Source organism: Stegostoma tigrinum, chromosome 45, assembly GCF_030684315.1.
Source record: "Stegostoma tigrinum isolate sSteTig4 chromosome 45, sSteTig4.hap1, whole genome shotgun sequence".
NCBI lineage: Eukaryota > Metazoa > Chordata > Chondrichthyes > Orectolobiformes > Stegostomatidae > Stegostoma > Stegostoma tigrinum.
The window spans coordinates 2940510-2964200 of NC_081398.1; the positions used below are offsets into that span (position 1 = coordinate 2940510).

General features: G+C 42.5%; 2 protein-coding genes and 1 pseudogene across 2 annotated transcripts in view; 2 read left to right on the forward strand and 1 right to left on the reverse strand.

Annotated features, from left to right (window-relative positions):
* The window catches only part of acap1 (ArfGAP with coiled-coil, ankyrin repeat and PH domains 1), a 128496-nt gene extending 110058 nt beyond the window's left edge, over positions 1–18438 (reverse strand). The window contains exon 1 of the mRNA XM_059642632.1: positions 18061–18438. The gene's annotated coding sequence lies outside the window, so the exon portion shown is untranslated. The remainder of the gene's footprint in view (positions 1–18060) is intronic.
* LOC125448650 (zona pellucida sperm-binding protein 3-like) lies at positions 2424–5891 on the forward strand. The gene is made up of 5 exons (XM_048524078.2): positions 2424–2430; positions 2540–2717; positions 2803–2920; positions 4998–5089; positions 5519–5891. Exons 1-5 carry the CDS (start codon positions 2424–2426, stop codon positions 5535–5537), a joined length of 414 nt encoding a protein of 137 aa, XP_048380035.2. The 3' UTR covers positions 5538–5891.
* On the forward strand, positions 5563–22688 carry LOC132207327 (N-acetyllactosaminide beta-1,3-N-acetylglucosaminyltransferase 2-like; annotated as a pseudogene).
* The last annotated feature ends 1003 nt before the right edge of the window (positions 22689–23691 follow it).

Genomic DNA, 23691 nt, shown 5'->3' on the forward strand with positions numbered 1-23691 from the left:
GCACGAACCATGCACTAAGTGAGATCAATATTAGCAAGATCAGCATTGTTTGAGGCTAGAGAGTCCATTCATCAGTTTAATAACAGCTGGGAAGAAGCTGTTGCTGAACCTGCTGGTGTGTGTGTTCAGGCTTCTGTATCTTCTGCCTGATGGAAGAGGTTGTAAGAGAGCATTACCGGGGTGTGATGGGTTTCGAAGATTTTGGCAGCCTTACCTCAGCAGTGAACCATGTAAATAGAGTCCATGGATGGAAGATTGGCTTCCATGATGGTCTAGGCTGTGCACACCATTTTCTGTAGTTTATTACAGTCCTGGGCAGAGAAATTGGCATATCATTATGCACCCACACAGTATCCTTTCTATGGTGCATTTATAGAAGTTGGTGAGGGTTCTTATGGACATGGCAAAATTTCCTGAGCAGCCTGAGGAAGACGAGGCGTTGTTGTGCCTTTTTGACCATTTTATCCACATGGGATGTTCAGGACAGTTTGTTGGTTATTTTCACTCTGAGAAACTTAATGTCTTCGCCCTCACAACCACAGTTCTATTGATGTAGATGGGGGCGTGTTCTCCTCCTTTCTTTCTGAAGTCACTGGTCAGTTCTTTAGTTTTGCTGATGTTGAGAGAGAGGTTGTTCTCATCGCACCACATCACCAAGCCCTCTATCTCCCATCTATGTTACGACTCCTCGTTGTTAGATATCGGTCCCACAATAGTGGTCTCGTTAGCGAACTTGTAGATGGCATTTGCTCAGAAATTGACAACACAGTTGTGGTTGTACTGGGAGTACAGTAGGAAGCCGAGGACACATTCTTGAGGGGCTCCAGCATTGAGTGTTATTGTGGAGGAGATGCAGTTACCTATCCTCACTGATTACAGTCTGTGGGTCAGAAAGCTGAGGATCCAATTGCAGAGGCCGAAGCCGAGACCAAGGTCGCGCAGTTTTGAGATCAGTCTGGAGGGGATAATGGTGTTGAAGGTGGAGTTGTAGACAATGAGCTGCAGTGTCTTTGTTGTCCAGGTGTTCCAACAATGTGTAAAGGGCTAGGGATATGACAACAGCTGTGGACCTGCTACATAGGTAAGCAAATTGAGGTAGGTTGGGAGACTGGAGTTGATGTGGGCTATGACAGGCCTTTCAAAGCACTTCATGATTAGTAAGATCAGACCACTGGCTGGTAGTCATTGAGGCACATTGCTTGTGCTTTATCATAATTTTAAATACAATACTGTGGTCCTTTTATAAAAGGGCCGTTTAATTGCTTAAGTTCTTAAATGTTCCCATGTGATGATTTAATTTTTATTAAAGTAACTGAAAGGGGAAACTCACCCATCATGGTCCTAATATGAGCTCTTGGACAGAATGACATTAGCAGGACAGAAGATGCTACAACATGTGATTATTATAATTGATTCTAATGGCTGTATATTCTTTAGAAACTTCCTATTGGATAAGAAATGGGAGGGTTATTGTGGGTTGAGCTGAATATAAGTAAACAAATTATAGTCAGCCAGCTTGGTGGCTGTTTGTATTTAGCAGTGTGTAGGAAGGGTGGTTAATGATGTGGTCCTTATTTTTAGTTCTTTTTTTAGTTGGGGTAGTTTGTTGTAATCATAGTGAATATTTAATACAACAAGAGATTCTGAAGGGTAGGTTCAGGGTGACCTCTGCTTCTGACCCAATTCCTAGTGATTGGGTTCTTGCCACTATTACAAGTATTTCCTACTCCTCCTCAGTGCATGCTATTGTGGCTCTGTGTGGGAAGGAAGTATTACTGGTGGTGGCAAAGCTAGACCTATTTGGAACTGGCCACTTAATCCAGGCTGTAGATTTGATTCTAGGGCCTCCAGGTTGTCCATTCACACATGTAGACACTTGGATGAATATTGTGCTCTTCTACTATCATATCTCTGACTGTGGCACTAATCTTGTAATGGTAAGATGGTCTATCAATTCCACTCTATCAGTTTTTTTTGTTTTGGCCTTTCCTTTGTTCCTTTTACTTTCCTTTCTCTAGCTTTCCCTTTTTTTGTTTAGGGGACTAGTAAGAAGCAAACTATTTGTTTCTTAATTTGTGTTTTATATTCTTAACTAATGTTACCACTAATGTTATTAACACTTCCTACTTTTCAGGTCACTGAGCGCCATCTCCTCTACTCTAACCACCTGTACTACATGGTAAAGGAACCTAGGCTGGCCATTGTGCGAACTAGTTTAGACATGGCCCTCATTGAATGCCATTATCCCAGGTAATATTTCCTAGGACCTCATATCTGTTCTGGTTTTCAGTGTAAACTGGAAGTTGATGGCCTTTCCTTCTGGTAGGAAGGCAGATGTTAACAGTCAAGCTGTCTGGCCCACTTGGCTCCCCTTTAAATCACTCTTGAATGATGGGAGATTTTTGTCGTATTCCCTGCGACAGATGAATGGTAAGGACCAAGATGCTTGTTTAAATGATGGCTGGAATTTCAGAAACTGTGTGGCTGAGTTCAAACTGAAGTGCCTGTTGTACCTTTGGCATTTTCTTCCACTTTGTAGATAAGTGGGATGCAGAGCGTGTATCAAATGTCTACTATTTGGGAGAGCTTATCCATATTGAGGCCTCTGTCATGACTATAGGCCATGAGCCATTGCGGCTTTATGTTGATAACTGTGTGGCAACGTTGACTCCAGACAAGGATTCTACTCCCAGATACCAACTCATTGATTTCAGTGGGTAAGGCTGTACTTTAATTAATTAACATGCTTCAAGGCTAACAATCCTATTAGTACATTGATGTATTCTGTCCAATTCTTTCCAGCTGCCTTATGGATAGTAGAGTTAGTGGTTCCTGTTCTTCTTTTGTGTCACCAAGAGCTCATCAGAACAAACTCCAGATCAACCTAGGTGCATTCAGATTCTTGAACGGAAGGAGTTTGGTAAGATCGTCTGAGTTAACTAACACCTCCAGAGCAACATACTGCTGGGCTTCTTCTCTATGTAGAAGTTGAGGGGATTTAATTGTGCAGTTCAATTCAGGGGCTTGTTGTTTCTCCTTACCTCAATGTTCCACTATTCAGAAGTCTAGGAACCAGAGGATACAGATCTGATCAACAAAACACTGGCTGAAATGCTGAGCAGCTTCTTCAAAAGCTGCATAGATAAGTGAGAAGTAAACTTCTAGGCCTTTAACAGTAGTGCTAGATTGGTAATGGTTGGTTTACCGTAGACAGCCGGCATGGACTTGGTGCCATGAAGTGGTTGCTTTCTGTTGATAGTGATGTTGTCTTACTATCACTAGAATCCAGAAACTACTTGATTTTGCAGACTGCTTAGGTTTAAAGGCCTGTTAATGACCAAATTTTTGCTAATGGTGGGTGAGATTGTAAGCCCATTAAGTAATGTAGGCAACATGTGGGTGATTGGCTGCTGAGATGGGTTGGTTAGAAGGCTTGCCTCAGATCTCAAACATTGTCAAAATTGCTATAAGTGCTCAGGCTGCCTTACTATTCAATTTGTACTATGTTACTTGCATAGTAACATTTCTGTATTAATGACAGGCAGCCTTCTGGACTCATAAATTCTAGAACCTTAACATTTTATTTTAACTAAACATATCAAGAATGAATGCCATGGGGGTGGGGAATTCTATTCATGAAATGAACTACAATATTCTAAGTTCCATGTGTTTAAAGTTTAAATGCATGTTTGCTTTTAACAAAGTTGATCTCTTCATGGCCTCACTAAAAATGTCTGTACTTGGCTGATGGCAGAGCAAAATTACAAATGCATAGTATTCATAATGACCTCAGCTGTGGTAACCATTAATGTCAGCAAGTATCTTGATTAAAATTGCAAGAACAGATGTTTTCAATCAGTTGGCTAATAAAGTCCAATGGGGGTATTTCTTAATCAGTAAGATGTGATTCAGCATTTTTAAATCCCAGCCTGGATCATGATCCATTGAAACAGACCTGATCTGCCCTCCAAGGGTGTTTGATGTAATTGTGGCTCCCACTCTAGTTAAGGCCCATTGAATATTGAAAATGGGCTCTTTGAATGGAGAACACTTCAAATGGTCAGGCTGAGCTAGGAGTTTTTAAACCTATGATCCACACCCTGCCTCCTCCACCCCCTCCTGCAATGGCAAAATGGGAGTGGGATTTGTATCTCCAAGTCCTCACCACCATTTTTAAGTCATCTGTCTAATTCTACACACATCCAGTCCCATATCCCTGATTTTAGGGATTATTTTTCAGGGATTTTTGGTATTTGACATGAATTGGGAGTAATGGGTAAAACTTGAGTCATCCAATTTGGAGTTGCATGTCTTTAAATTGCCACAAACTATATTTTGAATTGGCTCTTTATGAAATTTCATAATCAAATAAGAAAACATTAACTGTTTGCATAATGCAAACAAGCTCACTCAAGTGAGCAAGCTAAGCTTTACCTCATGTAGCTAAATGCCATTTAATTGGTTAATAGTTTAGTCAAACCAACAGGGTCTGTCTCTGGCTGTCCAGGGTTTGATCCTTGTGCAGTGTTCTTTGAAGTTCTGCTAAAGAATCCTCAAGTGGAATTCTTAATGGAATTTTGGCTTGTGAAGTTTGACATGACATTTGATCCAGAGCATTGATTTGATTTCTGGAGGCAAGTCTGTAACTTGTCTTCAGAATGTTCCTGTTCCTTGTTAATTTGGCATTAACTGTCTTAAGACATCACTTTCCTTCTGCAGACAAAGGGTTTAATGACAGGAATGTCCTGATGTAATCTTAATTGTCCATTTGACATGAGGTGGCAGGGTATCAAGTAGTGTTATGTCCTCCCTTCTAGAAATCAGTTTGCTGCTTTCAGGATGGTTAGTTAACATTGTTCTTAATTTCTTTAGGCAGTTGTCATTGTCTCTGGAAAAGTTATTCCAGCAAGTGTTGCTGATTCTTTTGATCTCTGAACAGTTAATGTTTTGAAGTTGACAGTATCATAGCCTCTCCTGATCTGAGATTTTTATTGCAGATCTTCATCACCTGTAATTTAAAAGCCACTGAGATAGGTAGAGTGCCAGATCCAGCCAACAAAGCTTGCTTCTTCCAGAAACAGGAAAATGAGTAAGTAACTCACCACTGGTTTCTCCACAAATTATTGATAGCAACCTGAGAAATTGCCCTTTCACAGGTGGATCCCTGTAGAGGGATCGAATGAAATTTGTCAGTGCTGTGACCATGGGAATTGCAGAGGCAGCAGAGGAAATGTTGGCTTTCACCAGAGAACAGCTGGTATGTATTTCTGGGACAGGATATTTTATTGTTTTACCTTGGTGCTTAAAGTTGTTTGAGATAACTGGCTTAATCTGAGGGTTATCATAGCTTGGGCAAGGGGTAGGGTTGAGAAGGCAACTGCTGTCGGTAATGATCCCCCAGTGGTTTTTGTTACTCTGCTTTGCAAATCAGCAATCCAGTTAAACTGACTCCTAATTTATCTGATTGCATCAATACTTCAGCATTTCAACTGCTATGTAATACAAACACACTGTTTAGTGTTTCAATCTCAGGATGACCAATTAAGGACAGGAGAAATTCAGATGGGACCTTTGGTAATCCTGGCTTCTGAGTCTGGAGACTTTGCTCCTAGAACGCAAACGGAAAACCAGAATATATCAAATGGACAAGGAACCCCTGAGCACAGTAAGATCTAGAATCACCCGGCTTACTCAAACCTTCCCTGTACTAAGAACTAACCAAAAACTTGTTTTCTGCAGATGGTGTGCACCTGAAGATCATAGTGGGAGTAGTAGGAGCTGTGGCTCTGATGCTGTCAGGCTTGGTGGTAGGAGGGATTATAATCTGTGGATATCTGACCATTTTCAATCTGTACAACAAGCTAATCAAGCCCTCCATTTAGCCCTGGCTTGTATTTCCCTGAGCAAATAAAGGTCAACAATGAAGCAATTTTCAACAGTGGAGGAAGTGGCATCACTCATCAGCTCTATCGAGAACATTTGACCTCTGGCTGTACAACAGTGACCAAGTCATTTTAAATTTAACATGTTAATTAAATTGTTTTTTTTGGAGACTGATCCAGAGTAACACTTTTTTAGCCAATGTAGATACCATGGAATGGCCTTTGTATTTTTCCATGGTTCTGGGTGTGGTCTGCAGAACATGTTTTGTTTTACAATACTTTCTGCACTGAACTGATTTTTTTATTCATACTGAAACATGCAAACAGTTTTCAGTGCAAGCCTTTATCCAGTACTTTTACACAGCACAAGTGAGGTCTGTGGGGAAAGTCTCTCTCAATCATGTTGGCTTCTATCAGATGAGGAACCATAACTTGACCTCTAGCCACTTGTTGCAGTAGACCACCCTGAAGTGACCACACATGTGGCTGTTAAAAACCTAAAAAATAGGAGTAGGAAAATGCCATTCAATATAATCGTGGCTTATCCTTCTCAGTACTGTCCCTGCTTTTGGTCTATATGCTTTGATCCCTTTTAAACCTAAGTCATATCTAACACTTTAACTATGGTGGATTGGTTTCAACCATTTCCTGTGACAGAATTCCACAGAATCACTACTGTCTAGGTGAAGAAACTTCTCCATTCCCAAAGGGCCTGCCTATATCTTTTAACTAGAATAAAATTGCAGGCCTTACTCCATGTGGTCACTATACAATTGCAGCAAAACATCCATGTATTCAAATCCTCTTGCTAGGAAGACCAGCACATTTGCCTTCATCTGTTGCACCTGTATACTTTTGGCAACTGTACAAGACAGTGTCTTGTTGCACTGCCTTTTTCCTAATCTGTTGCCATAGAGAAGATTACATATATAACTGCACACTTATTCTTCATCTACCAGGTGTTTGCCCACTCAATATGTCTAAATCACCATTGAAGCATCTCTGCATCCTGCTCACAATTCACCCTCCCACCCTGATTTGTCTCCAAATATGGAAATATTTGCTTTAGTTCCCTCAGCTAAGTCATTAATATAGCTGGGGTTCAAACACTGGTCCCTGTGGTAACCAACTGGTGACTACACCCACAGCCACTGTTTCCTCTGGCAGTTCATTCCACATGAACCACTGGGGGATATTTGTCCCCTGTCCTTTTAAATCTTTCTCCTCCTTAAATATATCCCTTAGCCTTGAAATCCCCAGCCTAAAGAAAAGACACTTGCCATTCACCATACATATACTCTTCACGATTTTCAGCACTTCTCCTTGTAAAGAGACCAAAATATAACAACTCTGTTCGCTGTTGGAACAGACCTAAATCTCCTTTTTTTTTCTCTTCACACTATACTAAAGCTAAGAGCTTCTGTAAGTACACTCCCTGCAGGCTCACATTTGTACTCTATCATTCTGCTCCCCACCCCAATTCAGTACCCTTGTCCTTTGCAGATTTCTAAACTATTCCCAGTCCTTAGGTCTGCTGTTCTTGGTCAATTTGTATGCCCTTTGGATCTAAGCATCTCCAATTTCCCTTGTCCATAGTCTAGCTACCTTCCCCATGTTTATTTGTGCTAAACAGATGAGCAACTGTTCCTCCATGCACTCAATATTTGTCATTGCTCATCTGTCATAATTAACTTCCTACCTATCATGAACAGCTCATGCCTCAATGTATACATACTGATTTAGTTTCTGGTTAAGATTCAGGACCTTAATCTCAGGATCCACTATTGTACTCCATGATGGTGAGTCTATCATACCATAGTCACACTTCTGAGGGGCCTTAGCTAAATAACCAGTAACTTTCTTGCTCATTTTACACCATTTATGACCTTGCTAGTTGCTTCCTCAATGTATTAGTCTAGAAAACATCTAATGCACACTGCAATAGTTACCTTTCTCTGGTAATCTTCTGATTTTTATTTGTCTAATCTATTTGCAGATTAAGTCACAAAATTACAGCTGGATCTTCTATTGATCATGGATGGAATTTCATGTTTAATGTCTTCCTCAGCATTACTAATGTCATTTTCTGTCCCTTTAATGTTAAGTTCAACCTGTACAAATCAACTTCACTGGAGCTAATATCTATCTTCACTACAGTATGAATGTCCTATTTAATCACAAATGCAACCCAACTCCCTTTCCTCTTGTTCCTAACTGAATCTGAGGTAGTTTTCTTTTTCAGTTTGGTTCACAAACTTCCTTTAGGGAAGGAAGCTGCCATTGTACCTGGTCTGGCCAAATGTGACTTCATGGCTACAAGTGGTTGACTCTTAACTGCCCTCCAGACAATTTGGGATGGGCAATAAATGGTGGCCTAGCCACTGACCTTCATCCTGTGAATTAAAAAATAAGTTCCCATTCCTGGTCACCTTACAGCCACATCTCTGCAGTCCCAACCCTGTTATGTTTATTTATTTACACAACTAATTCACTTTATGACAAATACTGTGCATAAGATATTTCCTTTAAGTCTAGTATTGACATTTAGTCCTGGTCACGTTATTTAGCATTGGCTTGAATTATCTGCCTGTACTTTATTTGTGATTGTACAGTATAGAAAAAAGACCTGTCTGTCCAATTCACTATGCTGACTAAGCTTCACCAAATAAACTAGTCCCATTTTCCTGCTTTTAGCTCATCCTGCAAACTTACCAATTCCTGTACCTGACCAAATGTCTTTAAATGTTGTAACATGCGTGCATCTACCACTGCCTCTGGCAATTCATTCCACATAAGCCACCTTGTAGAAAAAGCTGCCCCTCACTTCCCTTTTTTAAACTGAATAGTGGATGGGTTTTGGGGAGTCAGAAGGTAAGTTACTTCCTGTGGGATTCCTCATGTCTGACCTCTTGTAATCACTGTGACCAGCCCATTTTGTTCCTAGTTAATGGTAACACCAGAGTGGTGTTACTGGGGATTCAGTGACGGTAATGCCACAATGTCAAGGTTCAAAGGTTAGATTCTCTTGGACAGTACTTGTGGCAAGAAGTTTGCTACTTCTAAGCCCAATTCTAGATATTGTTCAGGCCTTGCAGCTTTTTGGTCATAGGCTCTTCAATATCTGAAGAGTTGTGAATGGTGCTGAACATTGTACAATTAGTGACCATCTCCACTTCTGATCTTTAAAATGCTGAGAAAGTTATTGAAGCAACTGTATTTGGGCCTAGAAAACTAAATTTATCTCCAAGATTTTGCTCTGGAACTGAGGTGACTGATCCCCAACCACACACCCTCTTCTTTGTGCTAGGTGTATGATTCCATCCAGCAGAGAATTTTACCCCACGTTGTCTAGTTCTGCTAGGGCTCCCTGATGCCACACTTGGTCAAAAGCTGCCTTGGTGTCAAAGCAGTCACTTGTCTCAACTTTCAGAGTTCAGCTCTCCATTTTTGAACCAAGGCTGTACTGAGGTCAGGGCTTTGTGGCACTAGTGGAACCAAAATGAGCATCCAAGAGGAGATCCGAGATAATGGGAACTGCAGATGCTGGAGAATCCATAACAAAGTGTGGAGCTGGATGAACACAGCAGGCCAAGTAGCATCTCAGGAGCAAATGCTGCTTAGCCTGCTGTGTTCATCCGGCTCCACACTGTTATCCAAGAGGAAATTATTACTAAGTAACTGCTACTTGATAGGACTGTTAAGGATCCCTACTGAGTAGACTAGAGTGGTAACTGGTTGCATTGATTTGTCCTTTTTGTAGATGGGTCATATCGGAACAACCTTCCCAATTGCTGGTAGATACCAATTGTAGCTCTGGAGCACAAATCTTCAGTATGACTACTAGAATGGTGTCCAGGCCTGTGTAGCCTTTGCAACATCCAGTGCCCTCAGCTAGTTCCTTGATATCAGATGAAGTTTATCAATTTGATAAAGGCTGAAGTGAGCAAAATTTAAAAACAGGGAAATTTTTGGATTTGAATAATTAAAGGTTGGCTATGCTGGTGTCCATCCTCAAGATGGATGCAGATGAAGGGAGAGCTGGAGAATTGAGTACATGTACAATAATAGTATTTGGTGATCTATGTGAGGAACTTGAACAAAACAAAATTGAGGAACTTAAATCTGAATTGATATTTCAGATTATGGATAATAAGATGTTGAATTTTAAGACAATTATATAATAGATTTCAGTTTATCCACATGTAGGTTATTTAAGCAGGTCATCACTTGATGTTCTTGATCGTACTTTAACCTTTTAAGGCAAAGGGGTGGGAAAGTAACATCTTGCCCTATAAAAGCAAATGTTTCCAAGGAAGTGTTTTTAATGACTCTCATGTTAAATATTTGACACTCAATTTCATTAATAGTATGGCTGCTGACTTTAGTTACAATTACACTTTTTTTAAAGATAAAGAATGATGGCTCCCTTTTCAGAGGTAGTATGGAAGTATTTAAAATCAGTAGGATCAGGGCCATAATCTTTTGCATCAGCTCCTCCAAATGCAATTAAACAGCATGAGAGCATGGAATTGGTCACTTTTTTAAAGGTGGGGTAAAAGTAATTAAATCAGTGAGCTATCCTTCACACATTTACATATGTCACCTGTAATTTAAACACAGGACTGATCTCATGTGGAGCCAAGCTTTTACATTAAGCTAAATTAGAGCATGCAAATAGGTGACAAAATGTTGTCACTAGAATTGTATTTACAACTGTAAGAATTGTTGAGCTATTCCAACCCCTGGGGAGGAACTGTAGGGTTAGTGGGGATACTTTTTGTGAAGCTAGCAGTTTTATAGCTAAACTAAGTCACTGATTTTTCACAAAGAAAGCACTAATTGATTAATCTGATTATAGTATTCTGCCTAAGCATAGACAATATAGATTGTCCTAACATTGAGTTAGCTTCATTAACCTAGAAAAGTACCAGGCAATTGCAAGCAGGGTGTAGATAATTTTGCTTTTACAGCTAAGTGAGGAGCATCTGGATCCAGGCTTCCAAGGTTTTCTAATCAGCCTGTTTTAATTCTCAATCCTGGAACAAGTAGAACTTCAACTCAGGCCTCCTAACTTGAGTGGGGACACCTACCACTGGGCCTCGAACCATTTTATCCCTATTCTGTCAATTGAATGTGTCACCATATAACCCACAGTATCCCATTGATTTTTGACTTAAAGTAAATCTGATTCTGCTTTCTAGGCAACCTGTTCCAAGGTTATTACCCACCTTGGGAACAGGTGGCACTTGAACGAAGGTCTCCTGGCTAAGTAGGGACACTACCAATGCTGCAGAACCCTAATCTCATTTAGTCTTAATCTAGTTTATAACAAACCTGTCCAGATGTTCCCACTTCTGGACCAGGTGCGATCAAGTTGGTCAAACAAGAACTCGCTTTAAAACAATGTTGATTATTTGCGATCAATCTGTGCCCCTCAATGCAGATTAATTGTCCCTCAGAATTGGTTCCAATAGCTTCACTAACAGGTTAGGTTGACTACCCTGGTTTATTCCTTGCTCCTGTGAATATATTCACAAGGTATTGTGGTATCATCCTCATCAATTGGCATTACATTGTGCACTGGTCAGGTAGCAATCAGATGACTTTTTAAAAGCATAATCAAGAGATCAAAATTGCTGCCCAATTCTGTTACATCTCCATAAGCTATGTAACAGACTGTAAAGGTTACCCAAAGGCACTCAGTACTTTAAGTCCTTTCTCATGGAATTCAAGTTCTTTAAAATTAATTTTAAGATTACTTCATTTCTGGGTGTGTGTGTGTGTGTGGTCTAATTCTCCATATTTATTGATGGAGAACCAGGCCTCTAGGAGTTCCTGTGCTTGTCTCTGTTTGGCCTGTCCTAGGATGCTGATGTCCCACTCGAACTGGTTGTTCTCCTTTTTATCCATGTGGATGGAGATAAGTGATATTCATGACCAATACTTGTGCTGAACAGCTCATTTCTGAAGGGTCCTGCCCCAAAACATCAACTTGCCTGCCCTTCTGCTGCCTGGCCTGCTGTGTTCCTCTAGCTCCACACTGTTACATCTGACTCCAACATATACAGTTCTTACAATCTCTTGAACTTCTGCCTCTTTTTCATCTGCCTGAATATGTGATCATAGAATCCCTACAAAGTAGAAGTAGTCCATTTGGTCTATCAAGTTCCGTTTGACCGATCAGGTCCATGCCTATTTCCTCATCATGACTTCATTTTTAAGATAGCAACATTTGAGGACATACTCATTCATCTTTTGTGTATGCCTTTTCATATAACTTCCTTCAGTCTTTTTGATGCAAATTCAACTAACCTCTGAACTGAAAATATCCACTTTGCCCTCTTACTTGTTCTTACTTTTCCTCAACCGGTTGATCCAATGTAATTTCTAATAAGGGAACTCCAACTTCCTTTTTGATTTTTTTTTTTTTCCCCACCTGTTTCAAGCTGTGGCTTTGACCCTGTTACCATGCAGTTAGGTAAAAATCCCAGGATATATTTCCTGTAACATCTCAGCTCTCTTTTTTTTTTTCTCTACTGGCTTTTCAACCTCAATAGGCATCACTCAACTGATCCACCTATACCATTTGAGGATCCAGAGCAGGGAATTTCTCGATTACTCCTATCACCACTTTTCATTGGACTGTCCAACCTCACCTTGTATAATGGAACACTACTCTTGCTATGAATTTCACAACCTTTTCTGGCAATACTCTTTCCAAAGTACATACCTCCTCATCTCTCACCATCTGATTTGCTCATGTATCTCTTTTTTTTAAAAATTTTACTTTCTTTACTTACTATGGTACATAAGTAAACCTTACTCTCTCACAGGTAACTTCTTTAAAGAGAGCTGGTGCACTTATCAATCAATCCCTCACCAGCTGTACATTCTTTTGTGGCTGTTTAACTTCCACTGAGATCTCCTTAACCACTTAATAAATCCCACACACTCATTCTGCTACAACACCTGTCTCCTCAGTGCTTTCCTTAAGTCACTAACTGACTTCATGTGCTCTGCTTTACTGTACTGAAAGCATCAGTGTGTTTTTAACTTTTCCACCCTTGTGGGTTTCTTTTTCTAACCTGTGGTAAACTATCTTTACTATCCACTGAGGTCTTGTTTTCCTTTACAACCTGAGGTTTTCTCTTTCCATTTCTATCCTTCACCATTTAAATTGAAGTCAGAAGGCAAACTTTGATTTATGAACTAATTCATAATCTTCTGCTACTAATCTTGTAGTTATTGCACATGAGTTCTCACTACAGGGAGTGAATTTTTGAACTATCCAAAATAAGTAGAGCATCATATGTCAGATCTATTTTCAATGACCTTATCCATACATCAGTCAATTTATGATCCTTTCAAACTGTTTGACCAGGTTCCCTCCTTAGATTCCACAAACATTGTCTGTAGGCTTTTGTCATTAGCTCACATACTTAGCTATTTTCATGACTCATACTCTCCAGGTACCTCCTCTGATAGACCTGGTGAGGTATTGCATCACTGCCTACCAACTTTGAGAATCAACAATATTCACAGTCACTGGCCATTCCATTTGTTTAGCCACTTTCTCAAATGAAATGAAAAAGGCTTCTGTCTCTCTCATCCAATGCTTGGGAATATTGAAACAGATTACCTGTAGGCTTTTGGCTATGATGGATTTGCTCTTCGCTTTCCCGATCACCACTACAATCTTCTGTCTTTGCCTCTGCCATTTTAAATTGACTTTCTTTTTCCATCACCAACTTCTGAAGTTCATGACCTCTTTCTTTTTTCCTCTGTTCTGCTAGGGCCTTTCTTTCTTTTTTTCCCCCCCATGCCTTTTAAATAGAAATATTTAAACTGTTTTATTTGTTTTTCAAATACATTTGCAGTTGAATTTTGGCTTGCATCGTATTTACAATTGCCAGGACACGTGCTGCAATGATCTCCCCTTACCTCCCAGAAACAGGAATCTCCAACTTCAATTTATTTGCCAATTCCAAAAGCTTTGCTTTGCCCACTTTCTGTAAAACATCTGAAGTGAAATCTTCCACCCCAGGAAACTCTTAGTGACTGAGACATGTTACTATGTAAGGCACATCCTGTTCAAACCAACCAAATACAGCAGCAGGAATAAAGACACCAACACTCACCACTTGCTGTCTGAGTCCGATTGTCCTAAACCCATCTGGAATTGAGGATTTTTAGTCTGATGAGCCCCCAGTTTGTTATTTTACCAGATTTTATCAACTATATCAAGGAGATAGCCTCGACCCTAACTTTTCTTATTTAAAGGTTAGTGTAAGGTGCAGTGTTTCAGCTGTAATTTGACTAGTCACACTACATGGTGTTAAGTAAAGCACACTTTTTATTCTTACTCTTTAGTTAAAATACAAACAAAAGAAAGAAGAATTGATATAACTAACACCATTCAACAACATAACAGAATAATATCAGAGATAATGGGAACTGCAGATGCTGGAGAATTCCAAGATAATAAAATGTGAGGCTGGATGAACACAGCAGGCCAAGCAGCACCTCAGGAGCACAAAAGCTGACGTTTCGGGCCTAGACCCTTCATCAGAGCTCTGATGAAGGGTCTAGGCCCGAAACGTCAGCTTTTGTGCTCCTGAGATGCTGCTTGGCCTGCTGTGTTCATCCAGCCTCACATTTTATTATAACAGAATAATAGATTATTTAACAACTCAACAACATCCCATAAATACACCCCTGGAAGAAGTAAATTCAGTAAATCAGTGACTCTCATGCAATGTTTCTACGGTCCAGGAGGAAAGAACTGAAAATTCTGGCAGTGACTGAACCCAAGCATTTGGCTATAGGAGGGATAGATGCATGGCAGCTTCTCGACCCCAACAACTAAAGCTAAATTAAATCTCTGGCTCTGTATGAGTGTGACTCCACCCATTTATGCAGCTTCTATTTTGCTAACTTAAGGCTCAAGGCCTTACAAGCTGCATACTTTATTGACTGGGGAGACAATGGCCTAGTGGTATTATTGCTGGCCTGTTCATCCAGGGACCCATAGCCTGGGAACTAGGGTTTAAATCCTGACATGGCAGATCGAGGAATTTGAATTTTAAAAAAAATCTGGAGTTAAGAATCCAATAATGACTGTGAATCCATTGTTGATAAAACTCATCTGGTTCGTTAATGCTCTTTGGGGAAGGAAACTGTCATCCTTACCTGGTCTGGCCTACATGTGACTCCAGACCCACAGCAATGTGGTTGACTCTTAACTGTCCTCTGGGCAATTAGGGATGGGCAATAAATGCTGCCTGGCCAGCATTACTCTTACCCTGTTAATGAACAAAGAAACAGACTGCTCACCGCCCCTGTCTCCAGCTGTCCATTTAAAAAAAAGGACAAAATACGCCTCTTAAAGCTACAGTTTTGTCACAATCTGCTGCATCCTTATTCCTATGCTCACTACTGTGCGGCACTCTTTGCAACATTTCTGCTTTTCGCTCTCCTTCCTAACTCCTGAAAGTCTGCTTGCAGCACCCAACTCTCTTCCTATGTCTATGGTCCCAACATGGTTCAAGACCCATGCTGGTTCAGAATGCCCAGCAGCTGTTCTATGGTATCCTTGGCCTCGGCACCGAGGAGCAATGTTCTCTCTTAGCCGCTGTTCTGATCTGCCATAACCACCAATTGTGGTATTGACTTCCTGTTCCAGAAGTTGCTGCCTCAGAAGTGTATGCAGTGAATAAAAAGGGGGAATGCTGCCATACTAACCTGATGGCTGCAAAAACACTGTCTACTCCCCCCACTAATGAATTCCCTACCACTGCTGCCCTTCCAAACGTCTTCCTTCCCCTACTCCCAGCAGTTTGACCACTTTGGCTGGGTTCCACAAAGAGTAATGGTTCCAATCATTTTCCAAAGCTGAGGAATGGTTTTGAGAGTGAGGTAGGATTCTCTCACTGTCTGATCCTGTTCTTTTGTCTGGCAGTCAGCCTGCCTTTCCTTCCTTGTTGGGCGACAAGCTCCTGTGCAGAACTTCTCGACTTTGTGATTACACCCAAGTGTGCCCAGCTGTCGCTCTAGGTCCAAAACCAGGAATTTCCGATGCTTCAGTCAGAAGCATTTTCCAACACACATGGCCATCCGGGCGGCCACAAGAGCTAAGATTTACAACAGTGTGGGATTATGGGCTTGGCCTCCCAAGACAAGGCTTTATTAAACAGAATATAGACCCTTATTTTTAGTTTGCCTGTATTTCCATTTAAATGTAGACTCGAAAAATATTATTCTTGTTTGTCATACAACCAACTCCTCTTAACTTGCAAGTGAAGAAATATATTTTAAGTTCTAAAATATTACCTATATTAAGATTAAGCGCACTCAGTCTTCACTTGAATCAATCACCTGTCACGAGGCAAGAGAAATATCCTCCATTTACCTACGTGTTCCCTGTGATATTACACATCGATTTTGTTGAAGCAGTTCTGTCGCCTTGCCACCACTGCTCCTGGGTCTGTCATAGCTCTGCGGTCACTCTATTTGTGGAATCTCACCTCAACGGCTTTTATGATGGGCCTGGGATTTTCTGTGGAAGGGATGGGGAGCCTGCGGATCTTCATTGTATCCGGTTCCGAGATGGTCAGTTCCCCTACCCAGGAGCCCACTGAAAGTTTTAAAAAAACAAATCGCTGCAAAAGCTCGGCAGGAGAGAAATCAGGGTTAACGCTTCGGGTCGAGTGACCCTTCCTCGGAACACAACTCTGATAACTCAGCAGGGCAGAAATCAGAACTAACTCCTCAGAGTGTTCCGAGGAAGGGTCACTCGACCCGAAGCGTTATCCTGGTTTCTCTCCACAGATGCTGCCAGACCTGCTGAGCTTTTCAGGCAGTTCCTGTTTTTGTTTCTGGAATTCAGCGCCCGCGGTTCTTTCCATTTTGATTTGCTCGCTGAAAGTAGCCATTTCAAACGGAAAATTGAGTGAGTTGTTCTGCAGTTAACAAGTACCCAGGGAAAATTCGAAATCTGCTCCCGGGACCTGAGCGTCCACACCCGGCCGCACCCCGCCCAACAGATTACGTGACAACATCCCAGTCCCACACGTTCTCCAGGACTCCCAACCCTGACTGTTTCCCCACACACTGTCGTCCGCCCCAACTCTTTTCCCGGGAGGAGCACCCAGCCTCAACCCATTGAGCGGAAAGCCGCCCGTTAGTATTGGGAAAGCAGCTGATCGCCTGAGAACGGTCTAGGCCCGAAACGTCAGCTTTTGTGCTCCTGAGATGCCGCTTGTCCTGCTGTGTCCGTCCAGCCTCACATTTTATTATCTCGGATTCTCCAGCTTCTGCAGTTCCCGTTATCTCTGAGCGGTTGAGTATTGCAGTGCGCCAGCAAACCTGAGGGAGTGAGGGCGAGGAGCAACAACATGAGGCAGGGGACGCTCCGACCTGGTCAGCAGCTTCAAACAAAAATCGCTGGAAAAGCTGACAGCATCCTCTCAACAGTTTTTCTGTCTGTCCCTGTGGCCCAGAGGTTTCTCCACTTTGTATTTTTGTTTACGCCCCAACAGCTGGTTAAGCTGGGCGCCTGGCTGCTTCTATGTGTTTACACGGAGCGCGGTGGGTCCGCTCGGGAAATGCCGGCGGCGATCCTGGAGTCACTCCAGATACCCAGGGGCCGAGGGAGGGGGGGGGGGGAGAGAAAGGGAAACAAAAAAAATAAACTTTATCCTAAATTTTCTCGTATCTCTAATGAAGGTGACATCGAACTGTGGTGGACTTGTGCACATCTCACCGTGTCTCCAGAGATGAGAGTGACTATTAAATTGCTTCCAGTCTAACACTCGGTTCGATTGGTTATAGATACACTGGTTGCTTAGTGAGCGAATCGGTGGGATGTGATAACAGGAACTGCAGATGCTGGAGAATCCGAGATAATAAAATGTGAGGCTGGATGAACACAGCAGGCCAAGCAGCATCTCAGGAGCACAAAAGCTGACGTTTCGGGCCCAGACCATGAATTTGTCCCACCTTTGGCGGTTCCTTGCTCAACCTGTTCGTGGAAATGTCGACTGGTTCAGTGGGTTAGATGGTTTGGTGGGTGGGGGTGGGGGGGAAAGCCTGGGAGTGTTGGTGTGCCAGGGGGACTTTTGCCTCATCAGTTGTTCGAATATAACCCTTTTCTGATCAAATGGCGCAGTGAGTAGCCTACCTGACTGTGACCCAGTTGATCCAAGACTCAGCTGCGGTGGTTGTAACGTGGTTCTCAGGTAGGTCCTTCCAGTGCAGGCGTTTCTGATCAACTTGTTCCGAGATGTGATGACATCCCTCTGGTGTAATGGACGGATGAGAGTGGCCTTTGTTGCACATCACCTCTTGGATTCTTCCTGGTCGAATGCCAACGTCACGAAGCAATTTGTGAAAGCGCTCAGTTCTTTACCCAAGCAAAGTGAACGGTCTCCAAAGCAATCAGCCACAGGCAATCGATCAACCTGACCGATGGGATAAACACTTCCCACGGGTACTTGAACCGGTAGCAAAAGGCTGCAAAATTACACTTGGAAAGTTAAGATCAGTGACCCCGAAATGTGCTGTTCACCGAAGAGCAGCCCCTTGCTTTTTAATTGCTACCAAGTCCTTTCCCAATTAGTTTAGAAGGAGCTTAGCCCTGAGAAAAGGTAACGCCAAACGTTAGCATATTAAGAACTAACGCAGTGTGGAGCTGGAGAAACACAGCAGGCCAGGCACCATCAGGACGTTTCGGGTCGTGATCCTTCCTCAGAAATGGGCCCCGAAACGTCAGCTTTCCTGTTCCTATGATGCTGCCTGGCGTGCTGTGTTCCTCCAGCTCCACGCTGTGTGTTATCTCTGACTCCAGCAGCTACAGTTCCTACTATCTCTGAACAAATTAAGAACTGCCTGGTAGTCACGGTTTTCATGTTGGCGATGAAAAGTTGATGGAACCAGTAGCTCAAGAGTCCCATCAATACAAGGACATTTCTTGTTTGGGATTTTGAAGAACATCACGCCAATTTAACTCAAGATGAGTTGTCTCCTGCAATGGCTGAACGAGGAATACACATCCGACTTTTTCGTGAAAAGTTTAGTACGTTGTTTGCTGAATGGATGGATCTATCGAAAAAGTTGCGGGTAAATTGTTGGTGATGGCTTGCTGGTGCGTCGATATAGACTTCTGTCACAAACTCTGGGTCCTACTTCAGATTCGCACCTCTTTTAAGAACTTCCCAAAACTTCATTGTCCCACTATTGCTTAACACAATCCAGCATTCAGCTAATACTATAAATGAATCATTACCAAGAAAATAAACGCGATGCTGCCAATCTGGAAGAAAAAAGACATTTATCTAAAGAAAGCTGATGAATTCCAAACGTGAACAGATGCTGCCAGAGCTGCTGGGTTTCTCCAGCAAATTCTGTTTTTATTTACGCTGCCTTTTTGTTTAAAAATAGAATAAATTTTCATAGAATCCCCTCAGCGCGGAAACAGGCCCTTCGGCCCAAAAATCCACACCTACGCTCAGATCATCCCAGCTCGACCCCTTAACCCACTTCATCTATACCTCCCCGAACACTACGGGCAATTTTGCACAGCCAATCCACCCTAGCCTGCACATGTTTGGACTGCGGGAAGAAACCCGCACAGACACGTGGAGAATGTGCAAACTCCACACAGACAGTGGCCCGAGGGTGGAATCAAATCCAGGTTCCTGGTACTGTGAGACAGTAGTGTTAACCACTGAGCCACCATGCCACATCTAATAAAGTCCTAACTTTTTTTCGACTGACAAAATGGGGATTGTTGGGAGTTAAATGTTAAATGGTTGGGATTGGGGTAATTAGTTGTCAGGTCGGTGTATGCATCTGGTCAGAAGGTGAATTTGGGTGTCAAGATGCACCAGTCAGGTCAGGGGTATAGTTGGGTGGTCAGGCAGGGCTAGTCTTGTGATGGTTCAAAGTGGAGTAGTGGGTTCAGGTTGAAGGGTAATCAAGGATTTGGGGGAGTAGTTGGGATTTAGGGGGTTGGTTATGGGATTAGGTCAGGTGGTTGGGGTGGTCAGGTTGGTTAAGTGGAAGGTCTGGGTGAGTGATTGAGGACTCAGTTTTGTAATTACCTAGGTCTTAGTCTAGATGTTAATCTGTCTAACATGGGGATGCACCCTTCAGTAATTGGTATTTTGCACAGAGTTCAGTTCATTAGAACTTCTGCAAAAATACACAACAGACTCCATTAACCTCCAGATTCAACGTATCATTCTCCACCACTTCTGCCACCTGCAATCTGATCCCACTACGAAGGATATATTTCCCTCCCCACCCTTATCTGCCTTGTGGAGGGACCGCTCTCTCCACGACTCCCTCATCTGCTCCATGCACCCCATTAGCCCCACAACCTCTGGCACCTTTCCCTGCAACCGCAGGAGGTGCTACACCTCCCGCCTCACCTCCATCCCAGGCCCCAACAAAACCTTCCACATTAAACAGATGTTCACCTGCACATCAGCTAATATGGTATACTGTATCCGCTGTCCCTGATGTGGCATCCTCTATATTGATGAGACCAAGCAGAGACTCGGAGACCGCTTTGTAGATCACCTACACTCAGCTCGCGACAAACAACAACATCTCCCAGCTGTGAACCACTTCAACTCCCCCTCCAACTTCCTGGATGACATGTCCATCCTGGGCCTCCTCCAGTGTCACAACGATGCCACCCAGAAACTGCAGGAACAGCACCTCATATTCCGCCTTGGGAGCCTGCAACCCAATGGTCTCAATGTGGACTTTACTAGCTTGAAAATCTCCCCACCTACAACCTCATCCCAAGACCAGCACCCCCTCTCATGTCTGCCTCATTGACCTGTCTGTCTTCTCTCCCACCTATCCGGTCCTCCCACCTCACTGACCAAACCTCACCACTACCTATCTACAGACACCTTTACTAGCTTCATCCCCATCTCCTTGACCTGTCTGTCTTCTCTTCCATCCTATCCACTCCACTATCTACCTGCTATCACTGCCCCTCCTCTCTATTTATTTCAAGAGCCCCCTTCCCCTCCCCCATTTCTGAAAAAGGGTCCCAACCCAAAACGTCAGCTTTCCTGCTCCTCTGGTGCTGCCTGGCCTGCTGTGTTCCTCCAGCTCCATGCTTTGTGACCTTAGATTCCAGCATCGGTGGTTCTTATATTCTCTTAGTCAATTGTGTATTGTGCTGTCTGCAGTTGCAGCCTGCCTGTCCAGGTCTGCAGCTTGTTTAATTCAGTATCTTTGCACAGATACTTTGGCCAATGCTTGGCTTGATTTCCCAGCATGCTTGGTGTATTATCTGATTCTGCCATTTTGAGCGGCCCATCCAGCTACAAATACCCTGGGGGGTTACCATTGACCAGGAACTGAACTTGACCAACCGGCGGTCCCTCCACAAGGCAGATAAGGGTGGGGAGGGAAAAACATCCTTCGTAGTGGGGTCAGATTGCAGGTGGCAGAAGTGGTGGAGAATGAAACATATATACAGTGCAAGAGCAAGTTGGAGTAAATTGCCTTCTGATTCCCCAAAGTCTGGCCACAATCTACAAGATATGTCAGGAGTGGAACAGCACATTTCTCACTTGCCTGGATAAGTGCAGTTCCAACAATACTCAAGATATCATCTAAGACAAGGCACCTGCTTAATTGGAGCTCAGAGATCTGTGAGCACTGCTTGGGCTGAATGTTGTTTCTGCACTCTCTACATTTTGTGCTTCTATGCAATTGGCAATGTCCAATTCACTCCGTCCATCATGGATGCTGAGTAGCAGCAGTGTGTACTACTTACAAGATGCAGAACTTCACTAAGGTTTCTTCATTTGCACCTGCCAAACGCACAACACTAACATCTAGACAAGGGCAACAGATATATGGGAACACCATCATCTGCAAGTTCCCCTCCAAACCACATGCCATCCTGACTTGAAATGTATCATTGTTCCTTCAGTCTCAATATATTAAAGTCCTGGAAATCCCTCCTAACAGCATTGAGGGGGTTTACCAAATGGACTGCAGTGGTTCAAAATGCCAGCTCATCATCACCAGAGCAGCTAGGGATGGACAGTAAATGCTGGCCTCGTCAGTGACATCCGCATCCAACAAATTAATAAAACAAATTTTGTGAACTTTCTCTAGGACTCTGGATCCGACCAGTTCGGTTGAAGGCTCTTTCAAGATTACAAGTTCTTCCTGTCTCAGGACTGGTCCTAGTGCCGCAGTTTGTGTCAGCCTGCCTTTTCCACTTATTTTTGTCACATTGTCTTGTCTCTCTTTGCCTGTCCTCAATGAATTTGAGTATCCCTATCATTTTGGCTCCCTGATCACTTTGTCTGCTTGTGTTGAGTTTACATGTGCTCTTTCAAAGCCGACGATGATGAATTTGTCAACTGTGAGGCAATTGTGAACTACATTGCTATTGGCAAAACCTCAAAGGAATTTATTTCTGGTTACATTCATCAACAAGTCAAGGTCTACCAAAATGGCAACAACAAAGTGATCCATTATCTTTTGGTCAATGGAATCCACCTAGGCTTCCCAGCTGGTGGAGGATACATGGTGCCTCGATCATACACTCCAGAACTTAACCGGCAGTCTGAGACTTTGTCTGCTTTCCCGGTTGATGATGTTTTCACGTGATTTATGGCTTTTGCTGGCAAGATCCTATTGAAACATAAGCAGTTTTACATGAAAGGACTCAAGTGCTGTGTGCAGCATTTTAAGGATGCATTTACTGTACATTCATTAACTTTGCAAAATAGTATAGAAATGTGGGAAATGTTACACAAAGAAAAATAAAAAGAATAATTGGATAGAGGTCTAATTACTTGGGTGAATGAAAAGCTTTATTTTCAGATACAATATGGAGCTACCAATCCTCCAGAATTGTCCTGGACACTGCAGGACCACTGATTAAACTCAGACACTAAGTAACATGGGAGATAAATCATTATATTGTTTTATCTTTTTCACCTTTCACTTTCTTTTGCTAATTTCGCTGCATTGTAAGGAAAGGACATTGCAGTTAGGGGACAAGAGTTATTTGCTTGAGAATAGATGATTATCTAATTGTGTAAAATTGATCCTATGGGTTTACCAATAGACCTGTGAAAGAGCATAAGGGTATGTGGTGAGGATGGATGTGCCTTGTGGTGTGGGTCAATTGATTGGAACGGGGATTTCATATAATAGGAGCTCCAGGAATAGTTGGAAGCAGAGTTGGCAAACCTCTGACTAGACACAACCCATTATTCAGAAGATGAATTACATTTATATACTGCCTTTGATCTAGCAAAGCTTTCCATGGTACTTCACTGGAGTGAGTATCAAATAAAGTGATATTATGACTGAAAACTGAAACTTTGGTCAATGAGGAAGATATGAAGCAGTGTATAAAAGTGAAATGGTGTAGGGAGAGAATTGTAGAGTTAAGGGCTATGATAACTAAAAACAGGGACATCCATTGGTGCAGTGAGCAGAGCTGCAGAATGTGCAAGAGGCCACTGTTGGAGGAGCTCAGAGATCTGTGAGCACCGCTTGGGCTGAATGTCGTTTCTGCACTCTCTACATTTTGTGATTCTATGCAATTGGCAATGTCCAATAACAAGACTGTGTCTTGTGCACCTCACCAACTGAGTCACCATGGTTAGCTAGCATTATGGTGATTTAATCAGAGGATGTGGAGATATTCACCAAGGTCATCTCCCCATACCCTGGATCACACCACAAACAGTTGATCCTTGTACAGAACTGGGTTCTCAAATCTCCCTTGCTTCAGTTTGTTGATTTAACTGATTTTCAA